Below are 17689 nucleotides of genomic sequence, written 5' to 3' on the forward strand. Positions count from 1 at the left end.
TCCCGTACTCACTCTTTTCCCCAGGGAGCCTCCGTGCATCCAGCCTCTTCTTCCTCACTTCCCACTTCCAAACCATCACTGTGTCCTGCCAGACTTCACCTGGACTCTGTCCCCTTCTCACCTCGACACCATCACCACTATCTCACTTGGACAACCATGTCACTGCAAAAGCTATCAATGTCATGTCCTCTGAGAAGCCTTCCTTAAAAATCAAGTTTTGTTTATATCTTCTTTTCTGTCTCTCTAAACATTTTAATTTTCTTCACAGCACATCACAGTTTGTATCTTATGTAATTACTGTCTGATGTTCTATTTTGCTCAGTAGACAGACAGTAAACACTATGAAGGCAGTGGCTCTTTGGTTCACCACTCTATCCCTAGCACCAAGCACAGTGCCAGGCTCGATGAACAAATGGATGATTTGTGTATTTTTTCCCTCCCAAAGAATTATGTTCTATAAACAATAAAAGGCATCACCTTATTGGCTTATGTTCCACTCAATGATTTTTTAAAAAATTCTAGGCCCTACAAATACATTATATCTGTTTAGTATTTTTCTGATTTAGAAAATATTTCTTCCTCTAAAAGAAGATGCTTTTTTCTCCTTTGAATATCCCTTTGTGACTATTAAGGAGATTACTCTAGTTGGTCATTAGAGATCATTAGAGATTAAAGTACAGGAGAATGTTCAGAACATACATAATGGAAACAGCTAGTCACTATATGGCCAGACACAAATGATTTTAATTTCATCTAACATTATTTGAGACAATACTGTTGTTTCCAAATACTAGATATTTCAGTCAGAATGGCAAACTGATACATATATACAATAATTTTTTTAATAGTAGGCTGTTTTCTTTATATTAAATATCGGTGGTATAAAATGGTAACATCTGCAAGATAAAGTGTTACACGTGGAAATAACTATTTTGTAATGGAAATGAATTCAGTGTGGGTAAAAAAAAAAAGTTTTTAAAAGGATGATTTGAAACGTGAAATTCATGTTGAGGTACGTAATTTACCAGTCTTTTACAGAGTTTACCTGCAGTGATCTTTTAAAGAACAGAACTGCAAAAATGCAGGAAAATAATGTATTCTAAAGCAAAACCCCCAATTGGAACTCCAACATACAAAATCAATACACCAGAAATAATGTGAAATATTGATGTCAAATCGTTTGGGCACTGTTTTTTGATCACTTGTTAAGGAAATACATTATAATTAGAATGTTTTGGTGCCATTTAAATACTGTTACACAAAAACTTCTGATTTTTGACAATAAAAAATTGTAGATTTATAGATTTATAGATAGTAAAAAATAAATAATCATCTCCCTTCATTTTGTCAGGTTTTCCTAATAAGGTTAAGTTCTCATTCAACATGCCCTCTTAGTCAAAAGCAAATTTTGGTTTCTTTGGTCAGATACACGGATAACTTCATTCCACATCTGTCATTTCTATCCCATCACTTTCTTTCACATATACCACCGAACCCAAGGCTTTCTCTGAAAAAGATCCTGTTCCAGTGTCTTTACTCCTTGTAAAGTTTTCTTGGTTTGTATCTTCTAATCTTACTTTCTTGGTGTTTTGAAATAACCGAGTCACTGGTTCCAATTTGCTTTTCTCAGTTCCTTGCATTAAGTGATCATCCACTTTTGAATCCGCACGCATAGCAGATACTCGAGTAGCAGATTTACTAAGAGGAAATCCCATTGGGGCAGCTTAATAAGTACCGTTTGCCGGCACCTCTTTAAGTAGTAGAAGCGTTTCTTCAACTTGATTCCTTGGGGAAGAAAATGGTAACAAGTGAATACAGTGGGAATGTCAACTAACTTCATGGCAGTGTTTGTTTTAATGAAATTTCATGGTGATGATGGCAAAAATATCAAGTAAAATCTTCCACCTTTCAGGAGTTACATTTTCTGTTGGGGAGGGTTTGTAGGTTCTGTAGATTCTCTTTCTGAGAATTCCTTTTTAAATTCCTTTTTAAACCTTTTTATTTTTTAAAGGAATTTACCAGATTTTATATTTCATCACCTTGCAAAAATAATAGAATTTCTCTATGTAGTCTTTTCTAGGATTCTTACTATCAAAAACTTTTAATTTATTATTAATGGATTAAAGAAATAATTATTGAAGGCCAAACACTCTGTTAGATGTTCTGGACAAAAAATAAAGATGCCCAAACAACAGTAAACATTTACCAACCTAATAATACATCATCCAAATATATGAAGCAAAAACTGACAGAAATGAAGGGAGAATTAGACAGTTGTACAATAACAGTTGGAGACTCCAAACTCAACTCAATAATGGATAGAACAACCAGACAGAAGACCAGTAAGGAAATAGAAGACTTAACACAATAAACCAACTAGATCTAACATATGTTTAGAGCACTCCACCCAACAACAACAGGATACATATTCTTAAGTGCACATGGGACATTATCCAGGATAGACCATATGTTAGGCCACAAATTAAGTCTCAGTAGATTTTAAAAGATGGAAGTCATACAAAGTATTTTCTCTGACCACAATGGGATGAAGTCAGTAATCAACTACAGAGGTAAAACAGGAAAATTCACAAATTTGTGAAATTAAACAGCACACTCTTAACCAATGGATCAAAAATATCACAAAGGAAATTTTAAAAAATACTGACAGATGGAAGTAAATAAAAATACATAAAAACTTAAGGGATGAAGGAAAATCGGTGCTAAGAGGGAAACTTATAGCTGTGAATACATTAAAAAAACAAGGAACATCTCAAATCAGCAACCTAATTTTACAGCTTAAGGTACTAGGAAAAGAACAAACTTAACCCACTGTTAGCAGAAGGAAGGAAACAAGATCAGAGCAGAGATAAATGAAATAGAGACTAGAAAAACAAAAGAGAAAAATCAATTAAAAACAAAAGTAGTTTTTTGAAAAGATCAACAAAATTGACAACCCTTTAGATAGATGGACTAAGAAAAAATGAAAGCTCAAATTACTAAATCAGAAATGAAAGGGGTTATTACTACTGATTCTATGGAAATAAAAAGCATTATAAGAGTGCTATGAACAGTTGTATGCCAACAAATTGGATAGCCTAGTTAAAATGGACAAATTCCTTGAAATACGAAACCTACCAAGACTGAGTCAATAAGAAACAGAAAATCTGAATAGACCTATGACTGCTTAGACCATTCAGAGGGGAAAAGGCAGTCTTTTCAACAAAATGTGCTGGGAAAATTGGCTATCCACATGCAAAAGAATGAAGTTGGAAATACTAAAAGAACAATGAAACATACCACATTTGAAATCAACAAAGGTAAAATAATGATAATGTATGTGATTATCAACTAGCACATTAAGCTTCAGTCTAATAGAGGGACTGAGAAAGAATTAAATGCAATAGGGTAGGTCTGGTCCTATGAGTCTCAGCTTAACCTCTCTGGGCTCTTGAGGATATGAGAGGAGAAGAAGTCTATTGGGGACCTCTTTGACCTGGTATTCGGGTTGCCATTCAGGAAGGCACCTTGAATGCATATGGAAGAATAAAGATCCATAAGGACTAAATAAATTTGGATACACACACACACACACACACACACACACACACAGAGACTTGCCTGACCATATTTTAAGATACGCTACAAAGTCAAAATAATAAAAAAAAGTTTAGTACAAGTGCAGAAGCAAATAAATGACCTATAGAACATGACAGAGCTCCAACTTGGATGTAGGTATGTACAGGAGCTTCACATATGATAAAAGTGGCAACATACAGCAAAAGGCATGGAACAGAATAAGTTTAGTGTGAACACTGGTTCACTATGTGGATAAAAATAAAGCAGGATCCCTATCTTACATACCAAAGTGGACTCCAAATGAAGTAGAGACCTAAATGTTAATGGTTCAACTATAAATGCGATTTTAAAAATGTAGGACAATGTGTTTGTCACTTTATAGTGCAGAAGGATTTTTTGAATAAGAAATAAAACAAGGTGAGTCCTATGAATGCTCACTGCCTAGAATTTCAGGCTTTAGCACAAATAGGGAGAACACAGATTGAGTCTGGTCATTTCAATGAGTTGAGAAGAAAGTTTGTGGAGGCCAAGATGGCTAGAATTTGTGGAGAGAGGAGAGAGGTGCAGCAAGAGAAAGGGCTCCAGAGATCTGCAGAAGATACCCCACAATTCTTTGGCTGAGTACTGATCAGTGAATGTGCGTAAGGAAACTATTGGGCCCTGGGGAAAAAACACCAAAAAGGAGAAGGCAGAATAGTCCTTAGAGCTTACACAGGACCAAGAATAGAGTTCTTAGAAAGGTATTGTCTCAGTAATAGGGTCAAATTAGCCCTCAATAAACACTATTTTGGACCTAACAAAGCTTAAGAGCAAGCTTCTAAAGCAAGTCTGTCCAATAGAACTTTCTGCAATGATGGAAATATTCTCTATGTTTGACTAATATAGTAGCCGCTGGCCACATGTACGTGTTGGCAAGTGGAATTCTACCGAACCACCAGGGAAAGCTGGCTGTTGGAATTTGAAAAGTATAGGGTACCAATGAGGAACTAACTTTTAAATTTTATTTAATTTCTTTATCATCACTTCAAATAGCCACATGTAGCTAGTAGTTACTATTTTCAACAGGGCAGCTCTAAAGAACCAAACTGTTTCCAAATAAACTTACTGCATCTCAGAAAAAAGCCTAAATATATTTAAAGAAAAACCAAAACTGAAACCTCCAGCACCCAACCATGTCAAATCTGCAATGTCTGGCAGCCAGTAAAAACTTACCAGAAATGAAAACAAGCAGAAGAATGTGACTCATAACCAGGAGAAAAAAAGTCAGTTAATAGAAACAATCCCAGGAATGACACAGATGATAGAATTAGTACACAACCAACAGCTCTTTTAAATATATTCCATACTTCCAAGAAAGTAGAAAAAAGCATGAGCATGATAAGTGAGAGATGGAAGATATTTTTTAAAAATTCAAACTTCCAGAGATGAAAAATACAAATCTGATATGAATAAATGTTGTAGGTGGGATTAACACAACCAAAGGAAAGAAGAGTGAGCTTTAAGATAAATCAGTATAAGTTGTCCTGTTAAAAAACAAAACGAACAGAGCATCAATTAGCTGTAGAACAACAAGCAGTTTAATGTGTGTAACTGAGTCCCAGATTTTTTTTTAGGGGATCAGGGAGGTACTGAGGAAGGCAAAAGGCAAAACAGAGGTTTTTGTAGTGAAGCTTGTGAAATGATGGAGAAACCCAGAACTTAGACTTACACAGGAGTATCTGTCACAACCGAGAGAGCAAACCTACTAAATAAAAGGGTTTCATGGGATAGGATGGGGCACTCACCACTCTGCATATCCACAAAGGGAAGAAAATTTTCACTTTCTTGGGCTGGGGGAGGGAGTCAATAGTCAATAGTTCAGTCAATAGAAGGAAAATCTTCACACCCTGGTTTGGTTTTAAAATGATCTTTTCCCTACATTCTTTCCAAAGAATCTTCAGTAAAATCTAGGTGGCAAACATAAATGCTTAACCTTTTCATGTTTTTTCCCTAAAGGAAGTACCTTCCTACCTCCTATATTAATAATTCACTTCTCCCTGCAGACCTTCGACTCCATCTGAGAGTTCTGAGGTTTATACACTTCTCCCTATTTTTTTTTTAACAATGCTAGCTAATGAGAACATTTTATTCAAAATAATCGTAGTATCTAAAGAGGAAATAAGATTATGCTTTGTTTTGTTTCAGGACGGTCTTTGAGAGCTCATGCTTCTTTGTAACTTATTTTACCAGTTAGGTATAATTGTATTTTGCAAGAAATGTACCTGTTGGGACCTCTCACTTCTTTATCTAAAATAACAGGGAAACTCAATTTAATTTTTTCCCATCTAGCTATACTTGCAAGGTATATCTGAAAATAAATGATACAAAATATGAGAAAATGTACTGGCACAAATAGGGCTAAAAAATCAGAGGAGAGATCAGAAAAACATATCGCACATATTTAAATGTAATTCAGTGAAATTTGTTCTAATATAAAATGTGTTTATGCCTGCCAATAATATATTGTGGGGGGAAAATGAGTACTCACCTGGCAAAACCAGGAATTGTTAGTCTCTTCAAATGTGAGATTACTTTTGGAATACACAGGCGAATACTATGTCAAGATCATCAGAGGACAGCTATAAAAAACCTAGTTTATCTATTTCATCTGTAGGAAAAGACAGGGAGATAAAGCCACCATTAGAGTTCAGCAGCCCTTGAGTTATTTAAGAAAACTGGAACACGTTAAACACTAAGAAATGTTAAAAAGACAGTATTTCTTCTTAAGCTGGGCTCCAAAAATTTGGCAGAATAATTCAGTTCTCATTCTTTTTTACTAAAAAGCTCATTTCTTCACTTTTAGGTAATGTGGTCAATATTAACATAGATGGAAGGCCAAAAATAATATTACACCTGGCTAAGTTAAATGAGTGTTCCCAGACTGAAGGCTCCTAATTGACAGAAGACAAGTTTAAATGGTATTAAACAGGAAAGCAATCGATTCAACATTAAATGTCGAGTGAGATAATACACTTTTTCCTTTTTTTTTTTTTTTTTTTTTTTGTTAACCATCATTAGTTTCCCCGAAAAGGGGATTCGGAGAAGGCCTGGCTTGTGGAGAAGGTAGGTATACCGGTGAGAAACCTGCGCTTTCATTGCTAGTTCTGTCTCTCCCCGCTTCAGCCCAGACTGGATCGTGCCGAGGACCGGGGGCCGCAGGCTCCCCAGACTGCAGGCTGCCGGTGCTCACCGAACAGGCCGGCTCTCTCTCCCGAGGAGGCAGCAGTGGTACCGGACCTGGATGCTCCCCGCAAACCGGCCCTTGACTGCGGCGGGAGAGCGCACTGCCCTCCCAGCGCCCACGAGCAACTCTAGGGAGTAATGAGTTCACTGAACGTGGGTCCAGAGTGGTACCCGATCCCCGGGGAAAGTGGCACAAAAAAGCCGCAGCAAAGCGGCAGGTGCTCCAGAGCTAAGGGAAGGTGGCCGGAGGCAATATAGCCCTGCGCATGCGCGTTCCGCCCAGGTGCGGCCGCCGCCCGCAGGGAGTAAGGGAAAAGTCTTGGGAAAGAGGGTAGCTGCTGGTTACTAGGAGACAGGACGCTCGGGTGGGTCGTCTAGACGCTGCGTGGGCGTACGCCTGCGCGGCGCGGATGGACCAGGAAGAGGCCTTTGCTGGGCGCCCTGTAAGGTGGACGTACGCGTCGCTACGTGCGTAGGTGCGCGCGCACCGCTTGTAGTCCCCGCTAGAGGGAGTGTCGAGCCAGGTACGCGTGCGCACGGGGACTTGGGGCGCGCGGGACGGAAGCGGAGCGAAGGCGCCGGAGAGGTGGAGGACAAGCCCCCTCAGGTACAGAGCGTGAGGGCGGGGCCGACGGCGGCGCCGACCGGCGCTAACCGCCCCCGCCTCCTTCCCGCCGGGTCCCGCCTCCCTCCGCCCCCTGGGGCGGGGCCGGGTCGATTTGGGGTGGGAAGGGAGGAGAAAGGGGCGGAGGATGGAGTCGGGGAGGGACCTGGATCCCCGGCGGAGGCCCGGTCCCGGCAGTCAGCGAGATGAGCTCCGGGGAGGACGACAGGCCGAGGACCCCGGGGAGGGACCCTCAGCTCCAGGTAGAAGCACCGGGATGCGCTGGGTTGGGGTAAAGCAACTCCTGAGCCCGAAGGTCTCTGTGAGGGCAGCTGCAGGAGGGCGGGTGTGGCGGGGGGGTTAGGGGCCGCGGGCGACCCCTGAGGTGGGTATTCTCTGCGGGAGCCGCTGTGAGGGACAGTAGCGGGCAGAGTTGCGGTCCCGGGAGGCCCTCTGGGAGCAAGTTTTGCCCCTGTTGTCGTTTCTTGGGAGCTTAGGGTTGAGCCCAGTTCCTATGGTGACCGCTTCGCTTCCTGCCGCAGCTCTCCGGTTGGTTGTTGGGGGTACTGTTCTGTTTAGATACGCTCTGGAGTGGAGCTGAGGAATTTGAAAGTCAGATTTGGGAGTTCAACCTGGCTCTTCCTCACTCCCAGTCTCTCAATTCCAAGCCACTTTATAGACTGGGAGGTGAAGGGCCCAGATTACGTAGGCATTTGCATGAAAATCTCATATAATTACTGTAGAAATTATACACAAGAAAGGCAGGGTAAACTGGCTTTCTTTTCAAAAAATATTTGAGACTTAAATAACTTTGTGGCGGTCGTGGACCTGATACCTAACTACGTATGGGAATACATTTTTGTTGTTGTTGTCCTTTAAATAAAGTCAAGGATAGTGGTTTCAGGAAAAGTTTGCATAAGTGATAGGGTCTCTGTGTTTTCCTTCTTCCTTTCCAGACCATTATATATCAGAATATTTCTTGTTTTAAATTTCCTCTACGGGTTTGCAGAATTTCAAGTACACTTTTTTTTTTAACCTGTAAGGAAATAAATCGAAGAATAATCAGTTTGAAACTAGAATAAGTTATAACTATAAAAGGAAAGTGTCACATTATTCAAATCTGCTTCCAGGATAAAACTGAGTTTTGTTTGTATTTTAATTGATCAGTGAACTAAACCATTCAGTCTTAATTAGTGGGACATAACTAGGGAGGTACATTCATGAAATATTTAAACAGTATACATTTTAGCATTATTTAATGGCAGCTTCCAAAATATATGTTGTTTACCTTCTGAAAAAAAAATCACTGCTTATAGCCCGGCATATAATCAGATGCAGGTATGCTCTAGGCTCTTTGTCTGACTTCTTTTTCAGTTGCTTCCTTTTCAGTTTGTTTTAGGATAATCTGCTTTTAAAGTACTCCATATACAGAGGCAATTAGAGCAGATTTTATTATTTATTACCCTTTCCCCATCATACGCTCCTTTTTGTCCCCAGATGTAGTCCCTATGGTGACTTCTGTGATAGCCACTTCCTTGTTTTTCCTTATAGTTTGACCATCTTTGTGTGTGAACATGCACATACTAGTTTGGCTCGTTTTTAAACTTCTTATAAATGAAACTGTACTAAGTATTCCTTTGTATTTTGCTTCGTGACTCAACATTGTTTTTAAGATTTATCGTTGTCACCTGCAATTAGTCTGTTGTTTGGTGTTACACTGTAAGAGTATACCGCAATTTATCTACTGTACTGTTGGTGGACACCAAGATTTCTACAGTTTTTGATAAATGGGAACAACACTGCTGGGAATTTTCTTGTACGTGTACCCCCCTATAATCTTTTGAAATAAGCTAGTTAGTAAGGTGGTTCTGCTTGTCTTAGTTATGCTATTAACATCAGTCTATATTATTAAATTTTTTTGGTTCAGAAAAGCCTCTTGACTACACTATTTAACCCCTTCTTAAGTTTCCAAGAGGAAATGATAAATGATACTTCTCCTAAGGCCATTGTTTTCTGCTCCTTAAAAAAGGCAAGTTATTTCTTTACAGCATGGTCTGGATTGAAGAGAAGTGAGGAGCTTGGGTTTGACTGGAGAGATTATTTGTTTTTTAAAAAGATTAAACAAGTGGCCTTAGTATTTTGTTTGAAGTGAATTTCCAAAACATGTATTCACTTATTTTTATTATAAATACAAAGCCTATCTCAAAATTACTCATAAAATTTTATGTGGTTTTCTATATCCTTCTGTTAGTGAAGCTATTCCTTTCTAATTCAAAGTGTCTTATGTTTCTAAACTTTTGGAGCCAATTTTATAAAGAGAGAACAAGTTGACCTTTTGTGGAACCAGATTTCAGAATTTCATATAATGTACTCCAGTATTTTCAATTATTCTATCAAAATATTCAGTAAATGTTTGTTGAGCACATGTTATATGCCTGGTCTTTTGCTCAACTCTAATGATTCTTTTTAGCATGTGGTCTTACCTCCTATTTCACTGAAATTAAAATTCTGCCAGGCAGGAACTTCTTCAAATTTCTACCCCTTCTCATCTCAGTCTTCACCCAACCTTGCTTTTCTGTCTTGACTCAAAGGACAGTGCACATCCTTTACCTGGATTTCCTCTTATGAGCTTAGTGGCCTTTCTCCATTATTTCACGTTAACCCATGTCTTGGGAATCTTCGTTGTGTGTATACTGTAAGGATTCTTAATTTGGAGTACAAGAACTTTGGGGAGTTCTTGAACCCCCTGAATTGTAATGTTTTGTATGTGTTTGTATTTTCCTGAGGTGAAGACTCAGGGCTTTTGCTTAATTCTGAAAGAGGTCCTTGATTTGAAGAGAATTAAGACACAAGTTTTTCTCCTCTTGTATTGACCCTTCAACAACCTTGGTCTTCTTCCAACTTTCGCTCTACATCTTTTCTTAGAATCATGCTTTCTAAAAGAAGTCTACATATTCTGTTTCTTTTTCTTTACTACTCACTCATTTATTAGTCCTCTTCAGACTTGCTCATACCCCATCCCTACTGTTGAAACTGCTTTGTTTAAATCATCAAAATTCATTACTTGGGAAATGTCTTATTGAGTGCTAACTTTGTGCTCAGCCTTTTTCTAGGCACTAGGGATATAACAGGGACCAGACAAGAGCCTAGATCGCTTGGAAATTACATTCTGGTAGAGGGTGGCAGACAGTAAACAAATGAAGAAGTAAGTGATATAATTTCATATAGTGTTGAATGTGAATAACCTAATGGCAGAGTTACAGGAGAGAGGCTATTTTAGGTAAAAGGTTAGGGAAGGCCCTCTGATATTTTAGCCAAAATGCTGAGGGGAGGAAAGAGCCATTTGTGCAAAGGATTAGGGGAGAGAGCGTTCCTGGCAGAGGGAACGCAAGGGAGGAGGCCTCAAAGTGGAAGGAGATTGGCACAGTAGAGGAACAGAAAGGAAACCGATAAAGCTGGTGGGTGAACAAAGAAGAGGGCACTAGGTCTGTTTAGGGAAGTGAAGGCAGGGGCCAAATCACGTAGGATCTTAAAAAGTTTGGCTTTTATTCTTATTGCTGTGGGAAGCCATGGGAGTGTTTTTGAGCAGGATCTGATTATTTTAAAGTGATTTTTACGGTTTCAGTTTGGAAAACAGGTTGTAGGGAGCAACAGTAGAGGCAGAAAGACCAGCCAGGAGACTGTTGCAGTAATCTATGTAGAGATCATGGAGACCCGAACCAAGGAGGTGATAGTAAAAATGTACAGAAGTGGATGGATTGGGCATATATTTTGGAGGTAGACCCAAAAGGGCTTGTTGATGGATTTGATGAGGTTCAGGGTAAGAGGAAACAATGATAACTGCTTGGTTTTTAACTTGTCACTACAAAAATGATGGTGTTATTTGACATGGGAAAGAGTGGGAGGGAGCAGAGTGGAGGCAGGGCTGAGAGCAGGTGTGCAGGTCGGGGAATTAAGAGGTCTGTTTTAACATGTTACAGTTGTGATGACTCTGGACATCCAGTGAACACAATTTAATGTGTTAAGTTCTGCAGTGGAGATATGTTCATAGTTTAGGGGAACATGGAAGATATATCCTGAGTCTTTTGAGGGGAAGTAGAAATCAGAAATACTTTTTTGTAGTCCTTCTCTCTGTATTTCTTGTTCCTCCCTCTGATGTGGCACTAATCATGCTGTAGTGTAATTTCTGATTTATTTGTTCTGGACTTCTCTAGATTCACTGAGGGCTGAAATTGTAAGTTTTTATTTGTTTTCCATCTTTCTGTCCCCCAAATCTAATATTGGTTGATCCTTATTCTAGCTGTTTGTAAATTTGTCTGGTAAGTGAATAAATGACTTACAGTCTGATAGTATGAACTCAAACAGTGATAGTAGTGATAGAAGAAATGTATTTGAGAGAGATTGTAATGAGAAGACTGGTAGGATGTGATGGCTGATAAGATAAGTTGAGTCAGTGAGAGGAATTAGTAATAGTAGTAATTGTAAATAATAATAATATATAACACTTATTATTTATTGCCAGGCACTGTTCTGAGTGTTTTACATATAATAACTCATTTAATCCTCACAACAACTCTATGATGCAAGCACTATTATCATGCCTACTTTGTAGATGAGGAAGCCAGGGCCAGAGAAGTAACTTGCCCATGGTCATGCAGCTCAGAAGTGGCAGGACATAAGCAGTCTGACTCTACAGAGCATGCTCTTAACCACTGTCTTGTGTCCCAACTGCGAATGACTGTGCTTCTGGCTTGGGTGTTTATGATGACAACTTGCTGCTTACAAAGTACTTTCCTTGCTTTCTCTGAGATCTGTACAGGGACACAAGTTCCATTCAAAGTTCCATTGAAAGATCACGGGAATGTGAAAGAAATTTAGGTGGCCTGAGGTGGAGAAATTGGCAAGCCAGGCGTGGGCAATTCAGATACACTGATTTCTTTCCCTTTTTATTGCCTCAAAATCTAGTGCAGGGAAAGTAGCAACTCTAATATGACTGCTCACAGTTATTGCGTTGACTCCTGGTCTTTTTCTGCTTTTAATATCTAGACTAGCCTGGTAGTTAATTTTATAGAATACCCATTTAACTTTTCAGTTTACCAAAGACGGACAGTTCCATTTTCTCTGCTTTAGTACACTGGTTCATTATCAGCCTCTGCAGTTTGTATTGTACCTTCCTGTTATCTGAAGAACTCTGTGCAGGTTGGTGGGAATACAGAACGCTGTAGGGTATTACTTGTTAAGATTCTAGTAAGTGTGTGAGGAAGACATACCCAGAAAAAATAAATAGCTACATAAATTGTTCTATAAGTGATATACACAGAAGTCTTAATGCAGAGGTGATCACTTCTTGATGGAGAAGACAGAAAACCTAGAGAATATGGAATTCAAACTGAGCCTCAGAAGTGTCTTTAATTAAACAGAAGAGTGAGGGCAGATGGCAAGGCTCATGAACAAAAGATAGTATGTTTCTGAGTGTATGTATAAAGAAGGTGTAGAATAGTTTGTGTTTCACACAGGGGTTCTTGGGGGTGTTACGTAGGAGCTAACTTTGGAGAAGTGGGGCCGGACCAAACATGAGGACCTCTGAGTGTTAGGCAGGTTTAGATTTTAGAAAAAATATATCCTTACTATTCAAGGAATAGTCTCTACTAGCCAAATAGCAGACCAGCTTTTTAGAAGTGCACTATTTCAGGCCTACTGTGAATAAGAATCTGCATTTTAGCAAGATTCCCAAATGATTTTTATGTTCACTAAAATTTGAAAAGCACTGCTATAGTGAAAAGTCACTTGATTCTGTTATACTAAGTCAAATGTTTATAACTAGGAACACATTTTTCAACAAATTGTGGAAGAAATAGTAGTTAGGATTTCAGCCTTAACCCATAAAGGCCCAGAATGATTCTTAATTAGAAATACTTTCTGAGATATAATGCTGAAGTTCCGGGAGAGTCAGTAACTGCTGGAATGGAGAACAGAAAAAGCAGATTTGTGTCTTGTTTAGGGAAAAGGAAAATAAACCTGTCAGACTGTGAAGTGCTGGGTTGCACAGAGTGTAACACAGTCAGTGACTGGGGGATCCAGATCCTATAATTTCCGAAGCCCTAGATTTGGGAGAATAGCAGCGTGTTGCCAGGAGAGACCTAGGATGCTTGTAGTGAATTCTCTCTCTCTTAACAAAATGGCAGCCCTGATTCAGAGAAAGAACAAATTATTTCCCTAAATCATACTGTTTCTAAGATACATAGCCGAGTAAAAAAAGCACAATGCAAGATAGTATATATAGTATGCTAAAGTGAAAATTATTTGTACAGAAGCTGTGTGTATTTGTAATGTTGCTAGATTTCACACAGCTATTCTCCATAAATATTGTATCAATTTACACTGCCACTAGTCATGTATAAGAAAGCTAAATTTTATATCCAACTTTATGATCTTTGCCAATGTGATGGTTAAAAAATGGTATCTCAGTGTTGTTTTATTTGTATCCCTTTAAATGGTGAAACTGAATATCTTTAAATCTATTTAAAAGCCATTTCTATGAAGTATCCATATTTTGACCAATTTTTCTGTTAGGGTATTTCTTTTCCTTTTTTATTTATAGAAATTATTTGTATATTAGGGAAGTTAGCCCTTTGTGATGTGGGTAGCACATTTTTTTTTGTTAATACACGGAAACAATAATAAACAGGTAGCTAGTGGCAACTATATTGGATAACACAGACCTGGAAGTAGACTACTTAATTTGCTGCTGACCCCTGTTTCCTTAGATAGCAATGGGGTATGTCTTTTTTGAAAAGCATGTTTGATATTGTAGTTTTATATTTGAAAACCACAGGAAAGGCTTTATAATATAAATTTTTAAGAAAGTAAATCTTGATGAAATCGTTTTAACTGATCAGACAAGGTTAAAAACAATCTTTTGATTGAATGTTCTTAATTTTCAGAATTTTGATTGTTGTGGGAAATCACAAGACTGTTTTAAACTTGAATGTCTCTGTATTATTCCCATTCTTTCCACTAGGTTACCACCAAAGAACATGATTTTGGTCTAGGGGCTCCAGTTTCTGAAGCTGAAAAATACCAGAATATTCTCCAGCTAGAACAAGAAGTGAGAAATCAAGACAAACTCATCTCTACACTGAAATTACAGGTTACATTTAATTTATGCACATACTTCCCTGAATTAATTTGGGACAGGGGCCTATATTAAAATAAGATAGAGAATAAATACTAATTCATTGCTCATGTAAATCTTATGGGTGTAAAATCATTCCATTTTTTTTTCCTTTTTAAAAAAATTACTTTTTACTGCCTTGTTTATTTCTTTTTTTAATTTTATTTTTTTGGGGGTTTATATATTTATTTATTTAGTTTATTTAAATTTTTGTTTAATGGAGGTACTGGGGATTGAACCCAGGACCTTGTGCATGCTAAACACATACTCTATCACTGAACTGTACCCTCCTCTCTCCAAAATCATTCCATTTTTGCGTTAGCCATTTTGATGCACATAGATTCGGAGTTAGTGAGTACAAACTATGTGCCAAGTATTGTATCAAGTGCTCTCAAATGCGTAATCTTCCTTAATCATCCCAACCTTGGGAAATTGTAATGTTATTTCCACTTTATAAACATGAAAGCTAAAGTTCCAAGAGGTTAAAGAATTATGATATTTAACTACTGAGTGACAGAGCTCGGATTTCTTTGAACTCCCAAGTTCAGTATTGTTTCTGTTCTGGTGCCTGACATGTGGTATTAATAAAGGCTATTAATGAAAATCCCTCTTCTTGGAAAATGGAGTAGACTCACTTTTCCTTATTCTCCCACTAAGTACAGCTAAAAACCCCTTAACATTATGTATAAAACAAACATAAGAACACTCTGAAAGGTGGGAAGAAGGAAGACTGGCCAGGGGCCTCAGCACACAATGTATGACTAGTTAGTGAGTTCCTGGATTTTCTTTTTGCTCCTTGTATCCCAGGCAGAGTACTGGAAAAACTGGCATCCAGAAACAATGGGTGCAGACAAAAATAGGTCTCAGAAAAGTCATCCGTCTCTAGCCAAAGGACTAGGAATGGGGTGGCCTAGAAAGGCAGACTACTTTTAGACAATAACTGCCCACTCTAAGCAAACACCATGGGAAAAACCTATAGCTCTGTTCCTGCCAGCAAAGGCTGAGTAAAGAGCCTGGACATCTGCCCTTGCTAGGCTGTAACAAGGAGCCCCATCCTTGCTTCATCTCTCCCCACCCTGCCCCAGAAGGCCCCCATCCTACCAGGGTGGCATCAGAGATGAAAGCTGAGTGGGGAACCAAGACTTTTGTGCCCATCAGGCAGTAAGGAAGTCCCCAATCCCATAGTGTTCATGGAGACCTCAGGGGGAGCCTAGAAATCCACCTTCACATGGCAGTAAGAGATGCCCCCTTTCCTCTTTGCTGGGGCGATGTCAGAGAGACTTAATGCATAGGCAGGACCTTTACCGCCCTCCAGCAGTAGCAGGTCTACCCGTCTACAGTGGCAGTGAAGGATACATGGGTGTAGTAATGAGGGGCCTCTGTTCTACCTAGCTCGGGTGGTATCAGCAGAGGCCTAGTGGGAAGCCTGAACTCCCATTTCTGCCTAGCAGTAACAAGGAGCCCCACCCTCCCAAGGTGTCAATGAAGGCCAAGTGGAGAAATAAGACTTCCACTCCCATCCAGCAGTAACAAGGCAGTCCCCCTTTTCTAGCTTAAGCAGTGTCACAAGAAGCCTACTAAAAGACAAGAGCCAGTGTCTTAGAATACCAGGTCTCAATTAAAAAAAAAAATCACTCCTTATCCCAAGAATAAGGAAGACCTCAACCTCTATGAGAAAAGGCAATCAGGAGATGCCAGCACAGAGATGAATCAGATATGACAATTATCTGACAAGGATTTTAAATCAGCCATCATATAAATGCTTCAACAAGCAATACTGAGTGTGCTTGAAACAAACAAAACAATAGAAATTCTCATCAAAGAAATAAAAGATATAAAGTAGAGCCAAATGGAAATTTTGGTAGCAAACAAGATGTTCTTCAATAGGTGAACAGATAAACAAGCTGTGATACGTGATAGAATGTTATTCATTGATAAAAAGAAATGAGCTATTAAGCCATAAAAAGACATGAAGGAACCTAAAAGCACATTGCTATGTGAAAAAAGCCAATCTGAAAAGGTTACATACTCTATGATTCCAACTCTATGACCTTCTGGGAAAGACAAAACATAAGAGACTGGTTGCCAGGGATTTGGAGGGAGAGGGGTGAATGGAGACCCAGGGACTTTTAGGACAATGAAACTATTCTGTATGATATAGTAATGATGGATATATATCACTATACATTTGTCAAAACCCATAGAATCTACAATTCAAAGAATGAACCCTAATGTAAACTGGACTTTAGTTAATAATTTATCAATGTTGGTTTATTGCTTGTAACAAATGTATCACATTAAAATAAGATGTAAATAAGGAGAAACTGTGTGTGTTTGGGGGCAGGGGAATGGAGAAAGGGGTATGTGGAAACTCTTTGTACACCCTGATCACTTTTTCTGTAAACCTAAAACTACTCTTAAAAAAGTAAAGTCTATCAAAAAAAGATATAGAAGAAGGTATTTCTGAATTATATATCTGTTAAGGAATTAATATTCACACTATATAAAGAACTACAAGTCAACAACAACAAAAACGAACAATCCAGTTCAAAATTGGACAATTTTGTTCAGGCATTTGTTCAGAGGAGACATACAAATAGCCATTAAGCACATGAAAAGATGCTCAACATCACCAGTCATTAAGGAAATGCATATCAAAACCACAGTGAGATACTCCTTCACACCCATTATGATGGCTATTACCAAAAACCAGAAAACAGCAAGTATTGGTGAGGATTGGAGAATCTGGAGCTCTTGTGCATTGCTGGTGGGAATATAAAATGATGTATCCATGGTAGAAGAAAAGTTTGGCAGTTCCTCCAAGTTAAATATATAATTACCATATGATCAACTATTCCACTCCTAGGTATGTCCCCGAAAGATTAAAAGCACGGACTGAAACATACACTTGTACACCAGTGTTCATAACAGTATTATTCACAATAGCCAAAAGGTGGAAACAACCCAAATGTCCATGGACAGGTGAATAGATAAACAAATGGAATATTATTCAGCCTTAAAGAAGAATGAAATTCTGATATGAGACTACAAGGTAGATGAGCCTTGAAAACAGCATGCTAATTGAAATAAAGCAGGCACAGAAGAACAGATAT

The 17689-nt window shown here is 38.7% G+C and overlaps 2 protein-coding genes across 3 annotated transcripts in view; one reads left to right on the forward strand and one right to left on the reverse strand.

Annotated features, from left to right (window-relative positions):
- Nucleotides 1-647: 647 nt before the first annotated feature.
- C28H2orf15 (chromosome 28 C2orf15 homolog) lies at nucleotides 648-7066 on the reverse strand. The gene is given in 3 exon segments (XM_032469550.1): nucleotides 648-1785; nucleotides 6806-6926; nucleotides 7063-7066. Coding segments are annotated over 3 exon segments (471 nt in total). The 3' UTR covers nucleotides 648-1439.
- A 192-nt stretch (nucleotides 7067-7258) lies between these two features.
- TSGA10 (testis specific 10) overlaps nucleotides 7259-17689 on the forward strand; it is a 59032-nt gene continuing 48601 nt past the window's right edge. The window contains exons 1-2 of one of the 2 annotated variants that reach the window (XM_032469545.1): nucleotides 7259-7405; nucleotides 14424-14552. Coding sequence is in view for 1 of the 2 variants with exons in the window: in XM_032469544.1 (XP_032325435.1) it covers nucleotides 7609-7665; nucleotides 14424-14552 (186 nt within the window). In the remaining variant the exon portion in view is untranslated. Of the gene's footprint in view, nucleotides 7406-7535; nucleotides 7666-14423; nucleotides 14553-17689 lie in introns of those variants that run through there. The other variant, XM_032469544.1, reaches the window with a different exon arrangement.

Source organism: Camelus ferus, chromosome 28 (assembly GCF_009834535.1).
Source record: "Camelus ferus isolate YT-003-E chromosome 28, BCGSAC_Cfer_1.0, whole genome shotgun sequence".
NCBI lineage: Eukaryota > Metazoa > Chordata > Mammalia > Artiodactyla > Camelidae > Camelus > Camelus ferus.